The sequence below is a fragment of the Centrocercus urophasianus genome, unplaced genomic scaffold (assembly GCF_019232065.1).
Source record: "Centrocercus urophasianus isolate 14NV4802_14NV808 unplaced genomic scaffold, USGS_Curo_1.0 seq_18, whole genome shotgun sequence".
NCBI classification, from domain to species: Eukaryota; Metazoa; Chordata; class Aves; order Galliformes; family Phasianidae; genus Centrocercus; species Centrocercus urophasianus.
The window spans coordinates 586719-603413 of record NW_024884733.1 but is presented as its reverse complement, the minus strand read 5'-3'; the positions used below and the strand labels follow the sequence as shown (position 1 = coordinate 603413).

General features: G+C 42.6%; 2 protein-coding genes across 3 annotated transcripts in view; one reads left to right on the top strand and one right to left on the bottom strand.

Moving 5' to 3' along the window:
• Positions 1–6478, bottom strand: part of PLA2G4A (phospholipase A2 group IVA) — a 107421-nt gene extending 100943 nt beyond the window's left edge. The window contains exon 1 of the mRNA XM_042819315.1: positions 6361–6478. The gene's annotated coding sequence lies outside the window, so the exon portion shown is untranslated. The remainder of the gene's footprint in view (positions 1–6360) is intronic.
• On the top strand, positions 6369–14221 carry PTGS2 (prostaglandin-endoperoxide synthase 2). 2 transcript variants are annotated; one of them, XR_006168885.1, is made up of 11 exons: positions 6369–6496; positions 6895–7011; positions 7117–7260; positions 7740–7883; positions 8292–8473; positions 9272–9355; positions 9531–9777; positions 10750–11036; positions 11188–11335; positions 11486–12011; positions 13354–14221. XR_006168885.1 is itself a non-coding variant. In XM_042819319.1 (10 exons), exons 1-10 carry the CDS (start codon positions 6445–6447, stop codon positions 11890–11892), a joined length of 1812 nt encoding a protein of 603 aa, XP_042675253.1. In that variant the 5' UTR covers positions 6369–6444; the 3' UTR covers positions 11893–12142. The 2 variants fall into 2 exon arrangements, 1 of the variants encoding a protein (XP_042675253.1); XM_042819319.1 differs by lacking the exon at positions 13354–14221 and having other exon boundaries at positions 11486–12142.
• Positions 14222–16695: the final 2474 nt, after the last annotated feature.

Genomic DNA, 16695 nt, shown 5'->3' with positions numbered 1-16695 from the left:
AGCTTCCAAATAAAACACAAGCAATGGATTTGTTTCTTTTTCAGCAAAACAAAAATTAATTTGGGACCAAATTCACTCAGCTCTTCCCTAAATTAGCAGTAGCTTTTTCTTCCACCTACCCATTAGTTCTGCCAATTTCTTTCTAGGATAATTCTGGAAGTAAAAACTGAATTTGAATTTAAGGTACGTCTCCTTTTTCCTAAGCAATTCCACACCTGACTGGCCTCCCATCTCAACCCACTGTGCTCCCTGAAGCAGACCTGTGCTGGCAGGCAGGGCCCACAAGCAGTCCATGATGTTGTGCTTCAGAGCACAGCCACCCATATCCTGGACCTCGCAGATTTCCCATTCATACTCAGCTTTCACTGGAACACATTTCTTTGCATTTCAGATGACAAAAGCAAAACTGAAGCAGTCTAGAAGCTCCAGAAATTGTTTTTACCATGATTTTTTTTTTTTTAAACCTGGAAAAAAAATTGATCTCCTTTACTGAAACCAGGTAACTGAGTATTTCACCTACAGAACTGGGGTCCCCGTGAAACCGAGACCCAAATGACTAGAATTCTCCAAGAGACCACATAAAAAGACAGAAAAATGGCAACCCTGGCCAGACAAACCAGCTGGTTTCATGAGAGTTTAAAGCAAGCACACAGACACACATTTCTGTTAATACATCTCTGACTAGCAGAAGGCAGCAAAAGAAGCATAAAGACAAACTTCCTCCTCAGGTCCTTCAGTTTTCAAGAATGTTTTCAGAACACGCAGATTTATTATCGTATCTTTATACCCAACAACTCTGCAGTGTTTGTGCTGCAACATATTTAACATGATAGTGATAGGGAGCTTCAGATCAAGCATGTTTTGCAATAAAAGAGCAGAAAAGTACAGGCTGAAGAAATATAACAGGTCTATTTGCCAGGAAATAACATGACGATGAGACTCCTACAATCACAGAGGAAGGGAAAACATTTGAAACATATTAAAAAGAAGTGAAAATAAATTCACTGCCAGCTTCAGTGCAAGCAGCCCCTCTGATTTCAATGTCAGCTGATGCAACGAGTCTTTGGTTTTACCATTTTTACTATGCAATGTGTGCATCCCACACAACTCATTGATCGGGCTGTATTTCTATTTTCTTAGAAACCCATAAAGGCAAAAAATGGATAGGAGAAAAATGCACTTTGTTTCATTCCATTCTCTAAAGCGCCTATAAATATTTGATTCATGTTTCCATGAATGCGCCACAAATACCACACTTAATTTGTAACAGTTGTGACAGATGTTAGACTTGGAGCTCATGATGAACACAAAACTGTTACATGTTCAGACATGGATCTTTGTAATTATCAGCAGAAACACGCCTTTACCTGGCACTGTGCACTGTATACTTATTCATTTATAAAAACACAATCAGTTCATTAAAGGAGCTGACCAGCACACTGCACCAGCACCTCGCTGGGAAACACACGCAGTCCTTGGAGATTGAAGCTCCCTCTCCAGAACATTCCCAACAGAAAAGAGCCTTTCTGCTACCCATCATATTTTGGAGCAACAAGAAGACCCACTACACAGGTGAACATGGCAGAGGTCTAAATCACAGTTTCTCACACTCTATTTTACTTCTACTCAACAGCATACTGCTCAATGAAAAGAATCAGGTTTTGGAGTATTTTTTTTACCTCCAAAAGCAATTTTCCCAGGGATTCTTTTAGATGTACAAGATCCTTCCACTCACTACAATTAAAAGTTTAATAGGTCTGTAACTTGGAGGCTTTTGTCATTTTCACCCTGTATGATGCAAAATAAGAATAAACTCACACCTTCTCCTTATAAAGCTTAACTTCTTCACCATATGGAAGGAGAGGGCAGGTAGAAAACAAGAAAAGGAAAAAGGCATTCAGAAGCTATTCTTAATACTTGATTCTTAAACCAAGTAAGAAAGGTGATTTGTGATCATTAAGTGGCAATATCTTATGTTCTCCACTTCTCTTTTTAGTTAAGTTACTTAAAATTAATATGTACATATATATTTTTGTCTGCCTTTTGTTTAAGAATCTAATGACAACTTCATCTTATGGAGTTCAGTTACAAAACAGAACACTGTGTGGCTTGCTTCATAAGTGACTGACTTATTAGAGCTCACCTTGAAAATAAAGCGCCATCTAAATGGCAAAAAAAAACCACAACATATGAATACCATCATTTATCATGACATGCAGAAGAAAAAAACCATCCAGCAGAAGGGGGCAGTAACATTCAGTGAACCCTTCTGCATTTCCTGCCTATCTGTACTGGGGAGGGAGACGCTGGACAGCAGCCTCAGTGAAAGGGACCTGGGGGGATCTTGCTGGACAGCAAATTGAACATGAATCAACATTGTGTCCAGGCAGCCAGGAAGGCCAACTGTATCCTGGAGTGCATCAAGCACTCCAGTGTTGCGAACTGGCCAAGGGAAGTGACTGTCCCACCCTGTACTACACCAGTGCAGCTTTGCATACTGCATGCAGCTGTGGGCACAGTACAAAAACGAATAGAACTGTTTGAGTGTGTTCAAAGGAGGGCTACAAAGATGATAAAGGGTCTGGAGGGGAAGAGATGTGAGGTGTGGCTGAGGTCCCATGGTTTGTTCAACCCAGAGAGGCTGAGAGGAGGCCCCATGTTGGCCTATGGCTTTCCCATGATGGGGAGCAGAAGAGTTGCTCTGAACCCTGCTCTCTGTGACAGCGGCAGGGCCTGGAGGAACGGCACGGAGCAGTCGGGAAGGGGCTGGTGGGGGTTAGGGAAAGATTCTGTACCAGTGGTTGGGCACTTAGCAGGCTGCCCAGGGCAGTGGGCACAGCCCAAAGCTGTGGAGCTCAGGGGGCATTAAAACAACATTCTCACACATAGGGTTCAGATTTTGGGTAGTCCTGTGTGGAGCCAGAGTTGGATTCAGTTATGTCTATGGGTCCCTTCCAATCTAGAACATTCTGTGATTCAGGCGCTTACTGCTTCTTTTAGCAGAGCTGTCATAAACAGGCCTGGTGGGGTTCTGCCTACTAATATGAGGGAAAATCTATGTTACTTTATATCCACTATGTATATAGAACTATAACTTAATTTCCATGTGTTGTTAACAAACATCAGAGTGGCAGAGGCAAATTTAACTTCAGGGATACAAACATTCCCAATGATAAATGAAGCTTTTCCTAATTTTTCCCTCCAAGCCATGCCTACAGATAAAATGAACGAATGAAGACAGTCAGGAAAAGAAAAACTGCATTTGTTAAAATAAATAAATAAATAAATAAATAAATAAATAAAAATTGTGGCTTTGAAAGCTATGCTTAAAAACTGTACACACCTTGCAAGGAAGATGAATGATGGACAAACATTCCCACTTTGCAAAACCTTCATCTCACCACCACAAACATGCCACGAACATCTCAGAAACATCATCATTCTTATCAGAACAACACAATTTGCCTAGGTTTTCAGGGTTTCGGGCAAAGACAAGCCTATCTGTGGGACTGCTTTTTCTCAGAGACCTGGGTGCACGTGGTGGGTAATGCAGAAGGATAAGGATGTCCATTGTGTCCCTCAGGGGCATTACTGAGTCATGACAGATTGCTGAATTTTCTCCTAGTGCTTTCCTGAAACTCAGCCATCAGGAGGTAGCAAACTGGCCTCAGTAAAGAACTGTGAATTCAGCAGATGCTCTAGACAGAACTACCTGGAACAGAAACAGGACATAAGGGAAACATAGGGGAATCACCAGCTTCAGAAATTTCAGTCAAAGTGAAACTGCTCAGGTAGAGAAAGCTACTCCATTCCACACACTGCTTCATCTAGAGCAAAGGATATCTGAAATGATCACTGGAGAAGTAAAAATAATGGTGATTTTTTTCATGGACACTTTATATGTTAAATAAATAATGAATTTGTTAGTTGATGCAAAGACTCTACACCTGGTGCTGAATGCTGCCACAGCAAAAATAATTTATTTATAAGAAAAAATCTCATTCAAGAATATGATCAGATCTTGATTACAAGCAATTTCAAAACAACACATGATGGTGAAGGGCACCCTTTGGAAAAACAACCATACCCCATCTCCCTGATTTTCTATCACCCTGCTTCAACCCGCCAGAGCAGGCGCTGGATGCCTCCAGCTCCAGCACAGCCATTCACTGCACAAATGCCCCTTCCCAGCATAAAGCAGACTGAAGAGAGCTCACATTTCACCACACACCCTGCCTGGAGCCAGTACAGCCGTGGTGCCAGCAGCAGCATCCCCTCACTCTCAGCAGAAAAGTTCTGCTCTGTTGCTCAAGGTGTATAGCATTTGTTTTTGTAATGAAAAACCTTTACTAATACATTTCCCATATCTACATGGTACCCAAGCAAGGTTTAATCGTTTCAAAGATAATTCTCTACTATGCAACTCATTCAGTTTTCCCTTTATCACTGTTGCTTTTACATCTCAGAAATACTGTCTGCATTTACCAATTCCCACACAATTAAAAAGTAACACCTCGCTTGTCTGATATTTTCAGTCTTAGTGCCCAACAACATCCATCACCACTTTGAGAGATGAAATAGGAAAGGTGTGAAATGAAAATGCAAAACCTGTAAGGCTAGACCTCGATCCATGGTGCTGTGTGTAGGGGATGTTCCTCTCTATATCCTGTCCCGTGGAACACTACACTCTACAGCTTCCTGAAGGGAGGTTGTGATGAGGAGGGGTTTGGCCTCTTCTCTCAGGCAACAGGACCCGAGGAAATGGCCACAAGTCATACCAGAGAAGGTTTAGGTTGGACATGAGGAAAAACTTTTTCTCTCAGAGAATAGTCAGGCACTGGAATGGCTGCCCAGGGAGGTGGTTGAGTTGCTGTCCCTGGCAGTGTTCAAGAGGCGTCTGGATGAGGAGCTGTGAGATGTGGTTTAGTGTTTGTAGTAGCAGTAGTGATGGGAGGATGGTTGGACCTGATGACCTCGTAGTCCTTTCCAACCTTGTGATTCTATGACTCTAACACCACTTGTGTTTCACGACCAGACGTTGAGCTCATAACGCAGGAGCCAGGCTCCCTGTTTCACACCAGGGAGGGCTGAACAACCTGCAGAAAGGCACAGCAAGCAGCAGTGCGTGCAGGGACAGGCTCCTGACGCCATGTTGTGCTCCATATGTGCGGCTGAGGCTAGCAGTGCTTTGTAGGGACACTGACACCTACACATATCTCTGTGTGTGTGAGCATAAAATCAGAAGATGTGTCTTGTGCTATTGCAGAAGAATCATGCAATGACAGACCTTTGTGCACCGCTCTCTGAAAGGTCTTGATGACCAATTACCAATGCGCACAAATTATTCACTCAGCCAAAGCATGTTTCTTCAGAGCCAAAAATAAGATTTTGTTTAAATCGGACTAAATCCCTTTTCAAGGCAACGATTTGCAACGTAAACACCATCACCTCAAATCTCGAGGCGTCGTTACAGACCCGACCGTGGCTCGGAGCGGGCAGGCGGCGAGGGAGGCACCGCGCGGCCCTTACACAACTCGGCAACGTCCTGTTGTTTCGTAACCTTCCGTGCGCAACGAAGAGTAAAAATAGAGGTAACGTGTGCCGGTTAGAAATCTGTGACAAAAAGCATCCCGTCTGCGTGCTGCTGGGAGGAAATGAGCTAAGATTTTGTTTACAACGTGACTGTGCTCAGAGCAACGGGGGCACTTTAAGGCAAAGGCAAGAAAAAAAGCAGCGCTACTCGCATGGAGGTAAGACTCCTAATAACGGGATTGGCAAATGTGCAAAAGTTAAACCAAGTATGCCCCAAACACCCGTCTCACCCCGCAGCATCCGTCTGCGGCACCACGCTGTGCGACGGGCCCTGCTCCGCGCGTGAGGAAACGCGCTTCACTAAATGAAACTGCCGAGATGACCTCACTAAAAGCGAATGAGCCACGATCCAACCAAGGCTGGGTCAGCGGGGGGTCAGCAGCGTCCGGCGGAAGGAGCCCGGCGCACACGATGCCGCGGGCTGCCCGCTCCGCGCGCCCACTGCGCTCAGTGGCGCTCAGTGGCACCCCGCGGCTGCCCCGCTACGCTGCACGGTGCCTCGCGGTGCTGCGCTCCCCCGCCCCAAGCCCGGCGCTCTTCCTCAGCGCCCCCTCACGTACCACGCAGCACCCGGACCGCGGCAGACCGGACCGAGAGGAACGAGGCACGGCCCGCGCCCGGGGGCGGCCCACAGCAGGTGAGAGCTGGGGGTGGAGCGGGGCGGAGCAAGGCACGCGAAATCCCCCACCCCTTTCGTTAGTTTCCGGGCCGGGGGGGGGGGTGCGGGGGAGGTGACTCACGGCGGGATGTATAAATGAGGGTGAGTACCTAGCTGCAGTACGATCTGTGCGATTTCGAGCGTCCTTGGGATTTCAGCAGCTGCGAGGAAAGCGTAAAGAAGCCCGCCGGGATATGCTCCTGCCTTGTGCGCTGCTGGCTGCTCTCCTGGCTGCTGGCCACGCAGGTGAGTGTGGGGTGTGGTGGGCGTCTGGCCCCGACGGGTTCCGGCTCTGCATCCCGGTGCTGCGCGGTGCCGCACGGCCACGGTGCGGGGAGCTCTCGGATGGGCGGCGGCGGGCCAGGCCGCGGTGATGCTCGCGGCCGGAGCGTAGGACTTCTGTTTTACGTGCTTCGTGACTCTGAAGTTAGCGTGGCAGGAGGGCTGTCGGACCCCCCGCTAAGCCAGCGTTCGGAACTGGTTCGTCGCAGCCCGCAAGCAGTGCGCTTCCATACTTGTGTCACTGATGTTGCCGGGAGATGCCCGAAATCTCGTGCGAGTGAAACTCGTTCTGCTGCCCGCCCTGCGGTGCTGATCCAGTAGAGAAGGCGCTCTTTTAACTGCGGCGTTTGATTTCATTCCAGCCAACCCTTGCTGCTCCCTCCCGTGTCAGAACAGAGGTGTGTGTATGACAACAGGATTTGATCGGTATGAATGCGACTGCACGAGGACAGGCTATTATGGGGAAAACTGTACAACACGTAAGTACCTCTGATCTCTGTGCGGAAATGGAGTCTGAGAACTCAATTACAGAATTGCAGGTTATTCTGAATAGCAACTTACAGTCTTTCCATCTTTGCTCACAGCGGAATTCTTCACATGGCTGAGACTAACGTTGAAACCTACACCAAATACTGTCCACTACATTCTCACCCACTTCAAAGGAGTCTGGAACATCATCAACAATGTTTCCTTCTTACGAGATATTATCATGAGATACGTGTTGACGTGTAAGTATACATTCACTCTTCCAGTACTCCTGACAGGAGTTATATGTTGGGCTCCAAGTACTTTATTTCATTAGTTCATTGATAAAATAGCAAGAGGAAAATGTGTTATGGTAAAAACCCTTTAAAGAAAACTTAAGATCTATAAGCATATTCACGCTTGGTGTGAAATAGGCTTTCAGACATGGTTATTTTTTTTTTTTTTTTCCTCAAATAAAATCTCAAATTTTGCTAACACAACCTGAACCATTTGTTATAAATTTAGTAGCTGGATCCAACTGGTAAACTGGGATCAGTTCCTATTATCTATTAGCCACAAGTTACTGGAGTCAAATGCAATTATATGTGTGGAATTTATGAATGCAACCACTGCCAAAAATACATGGAAACAACGTAGCACTGTGACTTCTTTTATTTGGCATATATCAAAGTGGAGCCTAAGAAGTACTTTTTTTTTTTTTTTTTTTTTTTTCCTCTTCCAGCAAGATCACACTTGATTGACAGCCCACCAACATACAACAGTGACTATAATTACAAATCCTGGGAAGCTTATTCCAATCTTTCCTATTACACAAGAAGCCTTCCACCAGTAGGACATGACTGTCCAACACCGATGGGTGTTAAAGGTAAGGAATAAGGATGCACCGTGTTCATTTCTAGGAATGTCATTTATCTTGTTGTCCTAGAAAACACCAACAGATCTGCTTGTCTGCAACCATCCTAATGCACTGTTGACTTTGAGAGTGGCAATGAATGAGTTATATTGTGTAATGACCTAAAAGATAACCATTCTGGCAATCATTATTGAACTGTGTTCTAAAACCAGGAATTAGAAAGCTTTAATAAATTCAAAAAAATAAGCATGGAAAACCTATGACTACAACCAACAAAAAGGAGATAGTTCCCCTTATTAGTAAGCTGCTGTCCTTTGTAAAAGAGCTGAAAATGGGAGACCTGTTTGGTTGTTAGGAGCAAAAATAAGTATGAAGCATAATTGTTGTGAATATCTTGCTATAAGGAAACTTTTCTTCTAGGTAAGAAGGAGCTCCCAGATTCAAAGCTGATTGTGGAGAAATTCTTGCTGCGGAGAAAATTTATTCCTGACCCACAAGGCACAAATGTGATGTTCACATTCTTTGCCCAGCACTTCACTCATCAGTTCTTTAAAACAGACCATAAGAAAGGACCTGGCTTCACTAAAGCTTATGGCCATGGGGTAAGATCATATCTTTGGAACTTGAATGCGGCACTAAGCTCTTAGGAGCTACCAAGCAGTTAGAATACGCAAACACTAGTGACTGTACTGTGCAACACAGCAACAAACTGTTGGCTTTACCCCTTACGTGGCTTATCTTTAGGCAAAATTCCAGCTACTCAGTAGCATCTCTTAGGTCAGAACTGTTTGTGCCAAGCACATAGTTCTGCTTAAGATCTCTGTACAGTGAGGACTGTGAATTCTTCAAAGAATCTGCTTTTACCTAAAGTGTGCTAGATGTAATGAGTGTTTTTCCAACTACTCTGGACTCTTTCCATCAGTTGCAGAGATGCTTTATACAGTATTTTATTTTGTGCTGCTAATTAGACAGATTTAAAAGAACTTCAAAAGCAAATTTGGATTTCAAAATATTTATCTATGAGAAAAATGGTTTGGGGACGAAGAAATTCTCAATATAAATATAGTTTGCGTGTCTAAAGCAGAAATCTGTAACATCTTTGTGTATATATAAAGAGCTGTCTGCTTAATAAAATGCCATTGACACTCTAAACAGAGTCCTCTTAAATTGCCAGTGTGATTTAAAAACTTAATGCAGAGATTGCTGCAGTTGCCAGGAAATAATTTGGCTTCATCTTAAATATCAGTGTGTGATACTTATAAGGTAACAGTACTGTAATCAAAAGGTAAACATCTGTGGATGCCAGATCATCTATTAGAAATAGGACCTGTCCTAAAATAGCAAAAAAATGTGGCTTGTTTTAACGTTCTTTTCATGTTCTTAATGCTCTTATTTTACAGGTTGACTTGAACCACATTTATGGAGAGACTCTGGAGAGGCAACTTAAATTGAGACTTCACAAGGATGGAAAACTAAAGTACCAGGTACATCTTATCTCAACTGCCACCTCTTTATTGGCTGACATGTTTCTTAAAATTACTGCTGTGTTTGCAGCAGAGCTCGCCTGAAGTTGGCATTAATGGCGTCAATGTGGTGTAACGTATAAGCATCTTAGCTAATAATGCTCTTGTTCTTTTTCCTGTGCCCCCTTCCTGGCAGTTGATTGATGGAGAAATGTATCCACCAACAGTAAAGGACACTCAAGCAGAGATGATCTACCCTCCTCACGTTCCTGAGCACCTGCAGTTTTCTGTTGGGCAGGAGGTGTTTGGCTTGGTCCCAGGCCTAATGATGTATGCAACGATATGGCTAAGAGAACACAACAGAGTCTGTGATGTCTTGAAACAGGAGCATCCAGAGTGGGATGATGAGCAGCTATTTCAGACTACAAGACTCATATTGATAGGTGTGTTATTTTTGCATGTAAAACTCTTAATATTCTCTTGAGGTTGACACTTCTGCCCATTTCCTATGGCAGCTGCAGTAAATTTAATAAGAAGAAAAATGTGAGGAAATAAATCGATCTTCATGACCCCTACTGAAACTGTATAATACTGAAGCTGTAAAATACAGCTTCCTCCTGCCCATGTTAAATACCAAAATGAAGAAAATGGAGTCAAGTGATAGACACTTCTTTTTATCTAAGGGAAGCAGAACTGAAAAGGCAGAAGCTAAGGTTAGTTTTCTCAGAGAAAAAGCCTGTGAGGTTAGGTGACCTCAGTTGCTCTCCAACTATGACAATTTCTTCTGGGACTGGGTGAAACCAGGTATGCTTTGAGATGGGCTATAGTTAAGTCAGAAAAGCAGCATAGAATAAAACTGTACATGTTTCTTATGTCTTACTTTCTGTTAAATGGTATTACATCTTGTTAATGTTGATACACACAGTTGAAAAAGTCTGTGCCCAAATAGCGAATGAAACAGTAAACCAAGAGAAAGCAATTACATTAAGCAGTTCAGAAGCTGAGAGACGGCCTTGAGATGCTGACTTCCTTTTCCTCCTACCTCTATCCCAGATAGTATTATACAATCAAATGCAATGTAGACAGTGATTAATGATTTTCTACAGGTTTTGTAGAAAACCAAAGGAAGTATAGTTTGGGAGAGGATAAGCAAAGTGGTGCAAGCTGTGGAGGTGGTAGAGGGGGAAAACTTATCTCTCAAAATATAAATATCCATTCCATAATATACTACAGAATGCTAATGAGTTTATTATTCTTGATTTCTATAGTTTTGAAGGTTTTCTGTGTGTTTGTTCCCTAGAGAAGCTTAGAAATATGCCCTCAGAGCAGGGTAACTGCCTGGTAATTCTTAGGGGAAGCAATATTGACTTTTTTTTTTTTTTTTTTTTTTTTGTATCCTTTTTATTCTCCAACAGGAGAAACGATCAAGATAGTTATTGAAGATTACGTGCAGCACTTGAGTGGCTACCACTTCAAACTGAAGTTTGACCCTGAGCTTCTGTTCAACCAGCGTTTTCAATACCAGAACCGAATTGCAGCTGAATTCAATACTCTGTACCACTGGCACCCACTGCTGCCTGACACTTTTCAGATACGTGACCAGGAGTACACTTTCCAGCAGTTCCTCTACAACAACTCCATAATGCTTGAACATGGCCTTTCCCATATGGTGAAATCTTTCTCCAAGCAAAGTGCTGGCAGGGTAGGTATTTTCCTCAAGTTACTAGTATGGAAACATCAACTTGGGGGTTGAGCAGCAGTTCAGTAAATCTATCCAGAACTAATAATATAAAGATACAACTTCCTCAACTTTTATGTGGAGTTCTTACTACTTTTTTGTTTCTGTCAAATAGGTTGCTGGTGGGAAAAATATTCCAGCTGCAGTACAAAAAGTAGCAAAGGCTTCAATTGACCAAAGCAGAGAAATGAGATACCAGTCCTTGAATGAGTACAGGAAACGCTTCATGTTGAAACCATTCAAATCATTTGAAGAACTTACAGGTAACAGTTTTTAATCTTTCCTTATAAACAAGTTCAATTTTTCCTTAAAGTGGGTAATAGAAACCTGTGATGCTATTTCTGAACTTCAGCAGGATGTTGTTGTTGAAACAGGACTTTCCACTTACTGTTCTTATTCATTAATAATTACAGGAGAAAAAGAAATGGCTGCTGAACTAGAAGAGCTTTACGGAGACATAGATGCTATGGAACTGTATCCAGGCCTTCTTGTAGAAAAGCCAAGACCAGGTGCCATCTTTGGTGAAACAATGGTAGAAATTGGCGCACCGTTCTCTCTGAAAGGACTGATGGGAAATACAATATGCTCCCCTGAGTACTGGAAGCCAAGCACCTTTGGTGGAAAAGTGGGGTTTGAAATAATCAATACTGCCTCCTTACAGAAGCTCATCTGCAACAATGTGAAAGGCTGTCCTTTCACTGCTTTCCATGTCTTAAATCCTGAACCCACAGAGGCAACTATTAATGTTAGTACCTCAAACACAGCAATGGAAGATATCAACCCCACACTACTACTGAAAGAGCGATCTGCTGAGTTGTAAATTAGCCATCTAATTTATTTATTTATCTAAGTTATTCTATTTATAGCTCTAGTATTTAGAAAACAAAAAGCAACCTTTTGCATCTTCACTTTGAGGGTTGCCCTAGATTCCTTACTCAGGTAAGGCTTCATTTTAGAAAAAGGGATTTTCTGTGTTTCAGCTCTGTAGTAGCAAATCCCTTGTTAAAAGCCTTCTGTAGCAGAACTACGTATTCCAAAATGGACCAAGTTCCAGTTTCTTGTTTGTTTGTTTGTGGTTTTTTTTTTTTTTTTTTTTTTTTTTTTTTTTTTTTTTTTTTTTTTTATACTTGTTTTAATACTTGACTAAGGGTGTTAGGATTGTCTTCTCACTTTGATAGGTCACGTAACACTACAAAAAGCAAGTTATTGCCTCAGCAATTTTTTGAACTTGAAAACAGACTTTCAGACTAAAAATGAGAGCATGATTTAATGAAACTGCTAAAAAAGATTCTGAATTCCGTATAAGCACTCCAAGATTAACAAATATGTTTGAGACTTGCTTATTTAAAGTCAAAATGCATTGCGTTTGTCAATGATACTACCTCTCCCTCATGCAAATAAGGCACTTTGTATAGTAATTTACATGATTGTTTTTGTTTTTTTTTTTTTGTAAGTCTGTCCTTTTGTGTGGCATTATACTTTTTCATCATTTTTAATTTAATTATTAATTTAATTATTTAAGAATAAGAGAACTTGTCTGAAATCCTACTTGTTTTTGAAGCATGTGTCGCAGAAGTATTATGTGAGATGATGTTAACAGAGGTACTGAGCTTAGACACGACTGTCAGGCAGGAAAACAAGGCTGCTTGTATATCAGTAGACATTTTACTTTGTGAGTTTGGGGAGATCTTAAACTTAATCCAAAGTCTATTAGTGTGGGGTTGTTTTTGTTTTTGTAGCTGTAATTGTCTGGTCAATATAAATTCTCTGGATGGTATAAATCTGTTATTTTAGATAAAACAATACAATCCTTTTGTCCTTAAGGACATGAGTATAATATAGGTTTGTGTAGCCAAATGGAAATTATTGGGGAATAATTTAGAAAATAGAGAGGGGGGGAAAAAATAAAAAATAAAAAAAAATTGGGATATTATATAAACATAAGTAGCACTGAGTGACCTAAACTTCAAGGCACCAAGGCTTTGTTAATCTAGGTCTACATAAATAGAGCTCTAACTCATGACTATAAATTGTTTATTTGGTTGGAGGGGGGATGTTAATGTTTTATTTATTGAAGTATAAACAGAGGCATTTTAAAGGAGTGGCTTGAGCTCTAAGAAGAAAAAAAATAATAGCTAGCTAAGCACAAAATGTCCCAGACACATTTGTCCTGGTCCAGCATTGAAGTATCTAGTCTCATTGGGGCACATAAGAACTTACGTGGGATCTTGTACCAGCACTTCAACCTTTGCATATAAGGGTATCTTTTTTTAATTTCTAGAGAAGAAATGTAGAAGATGATCTTCCCATAAAATCAGCTGGGGAACTGTAGATAAAAAGAATGTTACTTCAGACTGGAGTAGAGCAGCAACCTGGTATTCTATGCCCCCAGCCAAAATTCCTTGGCTACTTGTGGAAAAGGACTTGCTTTATATTTCCATCTGAATCTCTTGAATGCTTGTAGAGGCTTGTGTTGTAATGACTGTGGTACTAGTATTGTGTCACTAGTACTGTGACTTCTGTATTTCTGTTGATTTGTTTAAAGATGCTGATCATGTTCTACAGTACAAACTTGTAACTGGTAGCGCAAATAGCTGACTCCAGATCTCCTACAGCAATTGATACTAGTGACTGATTTGAGGTGGTCCATGGTATAAATGCTTTGGGAGATAGAAGGGTGTTTTTGCTCTTTGTATTTGAGGCACAGAAGGAAGAAAATTCAGTAACCTTGTAACAAAAAAAAAGGGGCCAGTACTGTGTTCAATTAGTGAAAGCTACTTAATTATTGATTAAGCATGTAGCTATCATTCAGACCACCTTTGGAATGTGTTAGAGCATCTACTAACATTCTCAAGGAAAACAGTATGTCTTGAAATCAAAGGAAGACAAGTTTGGGCAGATCTAGTTATTTTGAGGTAGGTAAAAAAGAATTCATTTTAAAAAAAAAAAAAAAAGTTCATTTCAGCCTTGTTCTTACAAGCTGCTTTGGAAAGGAATCCAGTTCACTCTACACTTTGTACTCTGAAGCCATGTTTATCTGTGACCCAACCTGCTGGGTTTGGCTGGGTTCAAGTTGATCATGATAAATGTGTATGTTTGAGATTATTTATTTAAAATTCTGTGAATTGTTTTTCACACTATTTTTATAGGACAAGAATGTTTTTTTTTTTTTTAATGCAATTGTTTATATAAATAAATTGAAAACATTATATTGATGGGCTCCTTTGTTTCATGCCAAGTGTTGTTGAAGAAAATTGTACATCATCCAGCTGCCATTACCTTTTCTGCAACCCGTAAAAAGAGACTTCACTACGAAACCTATAAAGCACTCACTGTGCTGCATGCCAGCAATGCTGTCTTTGTACTGAACTGTTTCGGAGGGAGGGGTCACTGCTGGAACCACTTGCCAGTGTGATGGTTTAACTCATAACCCCTTTGCTGTGACTATTCAGGCTCTCTGAAGCACAAACTGTTCATAGGTGTCTCCCTTCAGGCTTAATAGACTTTGAAAGGAAATGGTGTTTTGGATACAAGTAATAACTAGAAATAGCCTTTTGTGTTGTTTTCCTCTATGGTAGTTTGCCACTGCTGTCAGAGAGAAACCTCCTTCTGAAGCAAGAGGCTAAATCAGTTATGATGTTCTCTATGGGCACCACCAGTCTTCCCTTTGCATGAGGGTCCAACTTTGCTTGAGTTGGGGAAAAACAGCAAAGGTACCTTTGATTAGCTTTTGCAAAGAATTCTGCAAGTCAGAATGGTGGGTGATGGGGCTAGGACAAGAGAAGCAGTACAGTTAATAAAATCCAGAGACAGGATTGGTTGCAGTAGTTCTCTCTACTGCAGAGAACACCTTGAGTAAGCTAGTTTCTCCCCTTAATTTTCATCTCACTAAGGAAAGCTATGGAAGGTATCCCTGAGGAGATCCGGCACCTCGTACTGACTACCATTTCTTGCTCAGCAGCTGCTGAGCAAATGCTACTTTCAGCGCCTATAGCATCCTGCTGTGATTATCCCCGTTAGTCACCCATCTCTGTACTGGCAGTGTTCCCTCATAGTCCCGTCTTAGTGATTGAATCTCCTTTACCTACTCACCTTCCTGCCAGCCATTCAAAATCTCTTTGGTCCAAGGCTCAACCCAGTGACTCACAAGTCCATGCACCCATGTGACTGTCCTCCTGCCTCTGCTCTGTAGCTTTCCATTTCTGCTAACATGTGGAAAAGAGAATCTTTGGCAGTTCTTAATAAATTAAGACACAGTCCTGATCACTTTAGCCCTGAAAAGACATCTGGAGAGCCCTTTCAAAGGCATCTCTTCAGTCCCTCTCCTGGCCTTAGACGGTGGGTGTGAATGGAATTGCATGCAGATCTTGTGTTAGCAAGGTGGGTTAGTTTTTCTTTAGAGCCAATTAATGCTATGATTTAATTCATTTCTAGCACATTTCTTAAGGCCCTCTGATGTGAGGGGGGAAAAACATTTCCCTGCCTGCCTGTGGGAGATGTGGCTGCTGCCAGTTCCCTCGGGGAACCTGTAGGCCCTCTCACACATCTGCCCCAGTTCCATAAACACTAAAGTGCTTTGGTGCAACTGGCGAGAGTGAGCAGGGCCTGCGGCCATGTCTCACAGGCAGGCTCCTGACGGTGGCTGCTCTGACTCAGCAAGGGAGGGTTCTGAGCCTGTCTTGTGGCTTTGCTTGAGCACTCCAAGAAACAGAGCATGCAGTGCAAGGGAAGCATGGGAGAATACACTGGCATGCTGTGCTCTCACCTTGATTAAAAAAATGCAGAAATGCCACACATCTGCAGCCCAGCAGTTGCATTTAGACAGCCTCAAGCATTTCTGGGGGTTTCGCTCAATTGTTACGGTAGGGAAAAAAAAGATTATATGTCTCCCAAGTAAACACAGCAATTCCTGGGGCCTAGAGGGGGGGAAAAGTGCCCAGTATCCTTGCGAATGCTGACCCCAAAAGTGCAATAAGTATGCCATGAAAGGAATGGTGTGGCACAACCAAGTCCAGCACTTCAGAGGGCAGTGGTAGGCAGATTCTGCTGTGGCCCTGGGGCAGCAGGGTGCTTCGTGAGGGGGACAGCACAGAGGTCATCTGTACAAATGGTGTTTCAGGTGAGTGCTGCCCTAATTAGGGATGGGCCGGTCCGGAATGGATTTGGAGCATGATGGATGAGATAGCTCAATCGTGGAGGAGCTCCTCCTTCCCTCTGAGCAGGGGCATGTCCCGATGATACAAGAGGCAAGAATGTTCCCCAGGGGAAACCTGCCCTGTGAAAAATGCTTTCTCTTGGGACTGAGCTGAGGTAACTGTTTCGCCCAAAAAGATGCCAAAAAGAGGAGGAGAAGGAGGGGGTCAGCATTTGAGCCGCACCTGGGAGGCAGGTCCCTCAAGGAGCACAAGAACAGAATGCTTCTGTAAGCAGGTCACCATACACAATCGCCCTCATCGAGGGCTTTGGCTATACATCATTTTCTCACTTGCCCACTGCGTAACAGCACTTTATGGGCAGTGAGTAGGAGCCTCGTGGGCATCTGACCATGTTCATTAATTCTGATGCACTCGCTAGAGGCGGGCTTACTTTTATGCTGGAGCACCAATTCTCCCAAGACAACTGC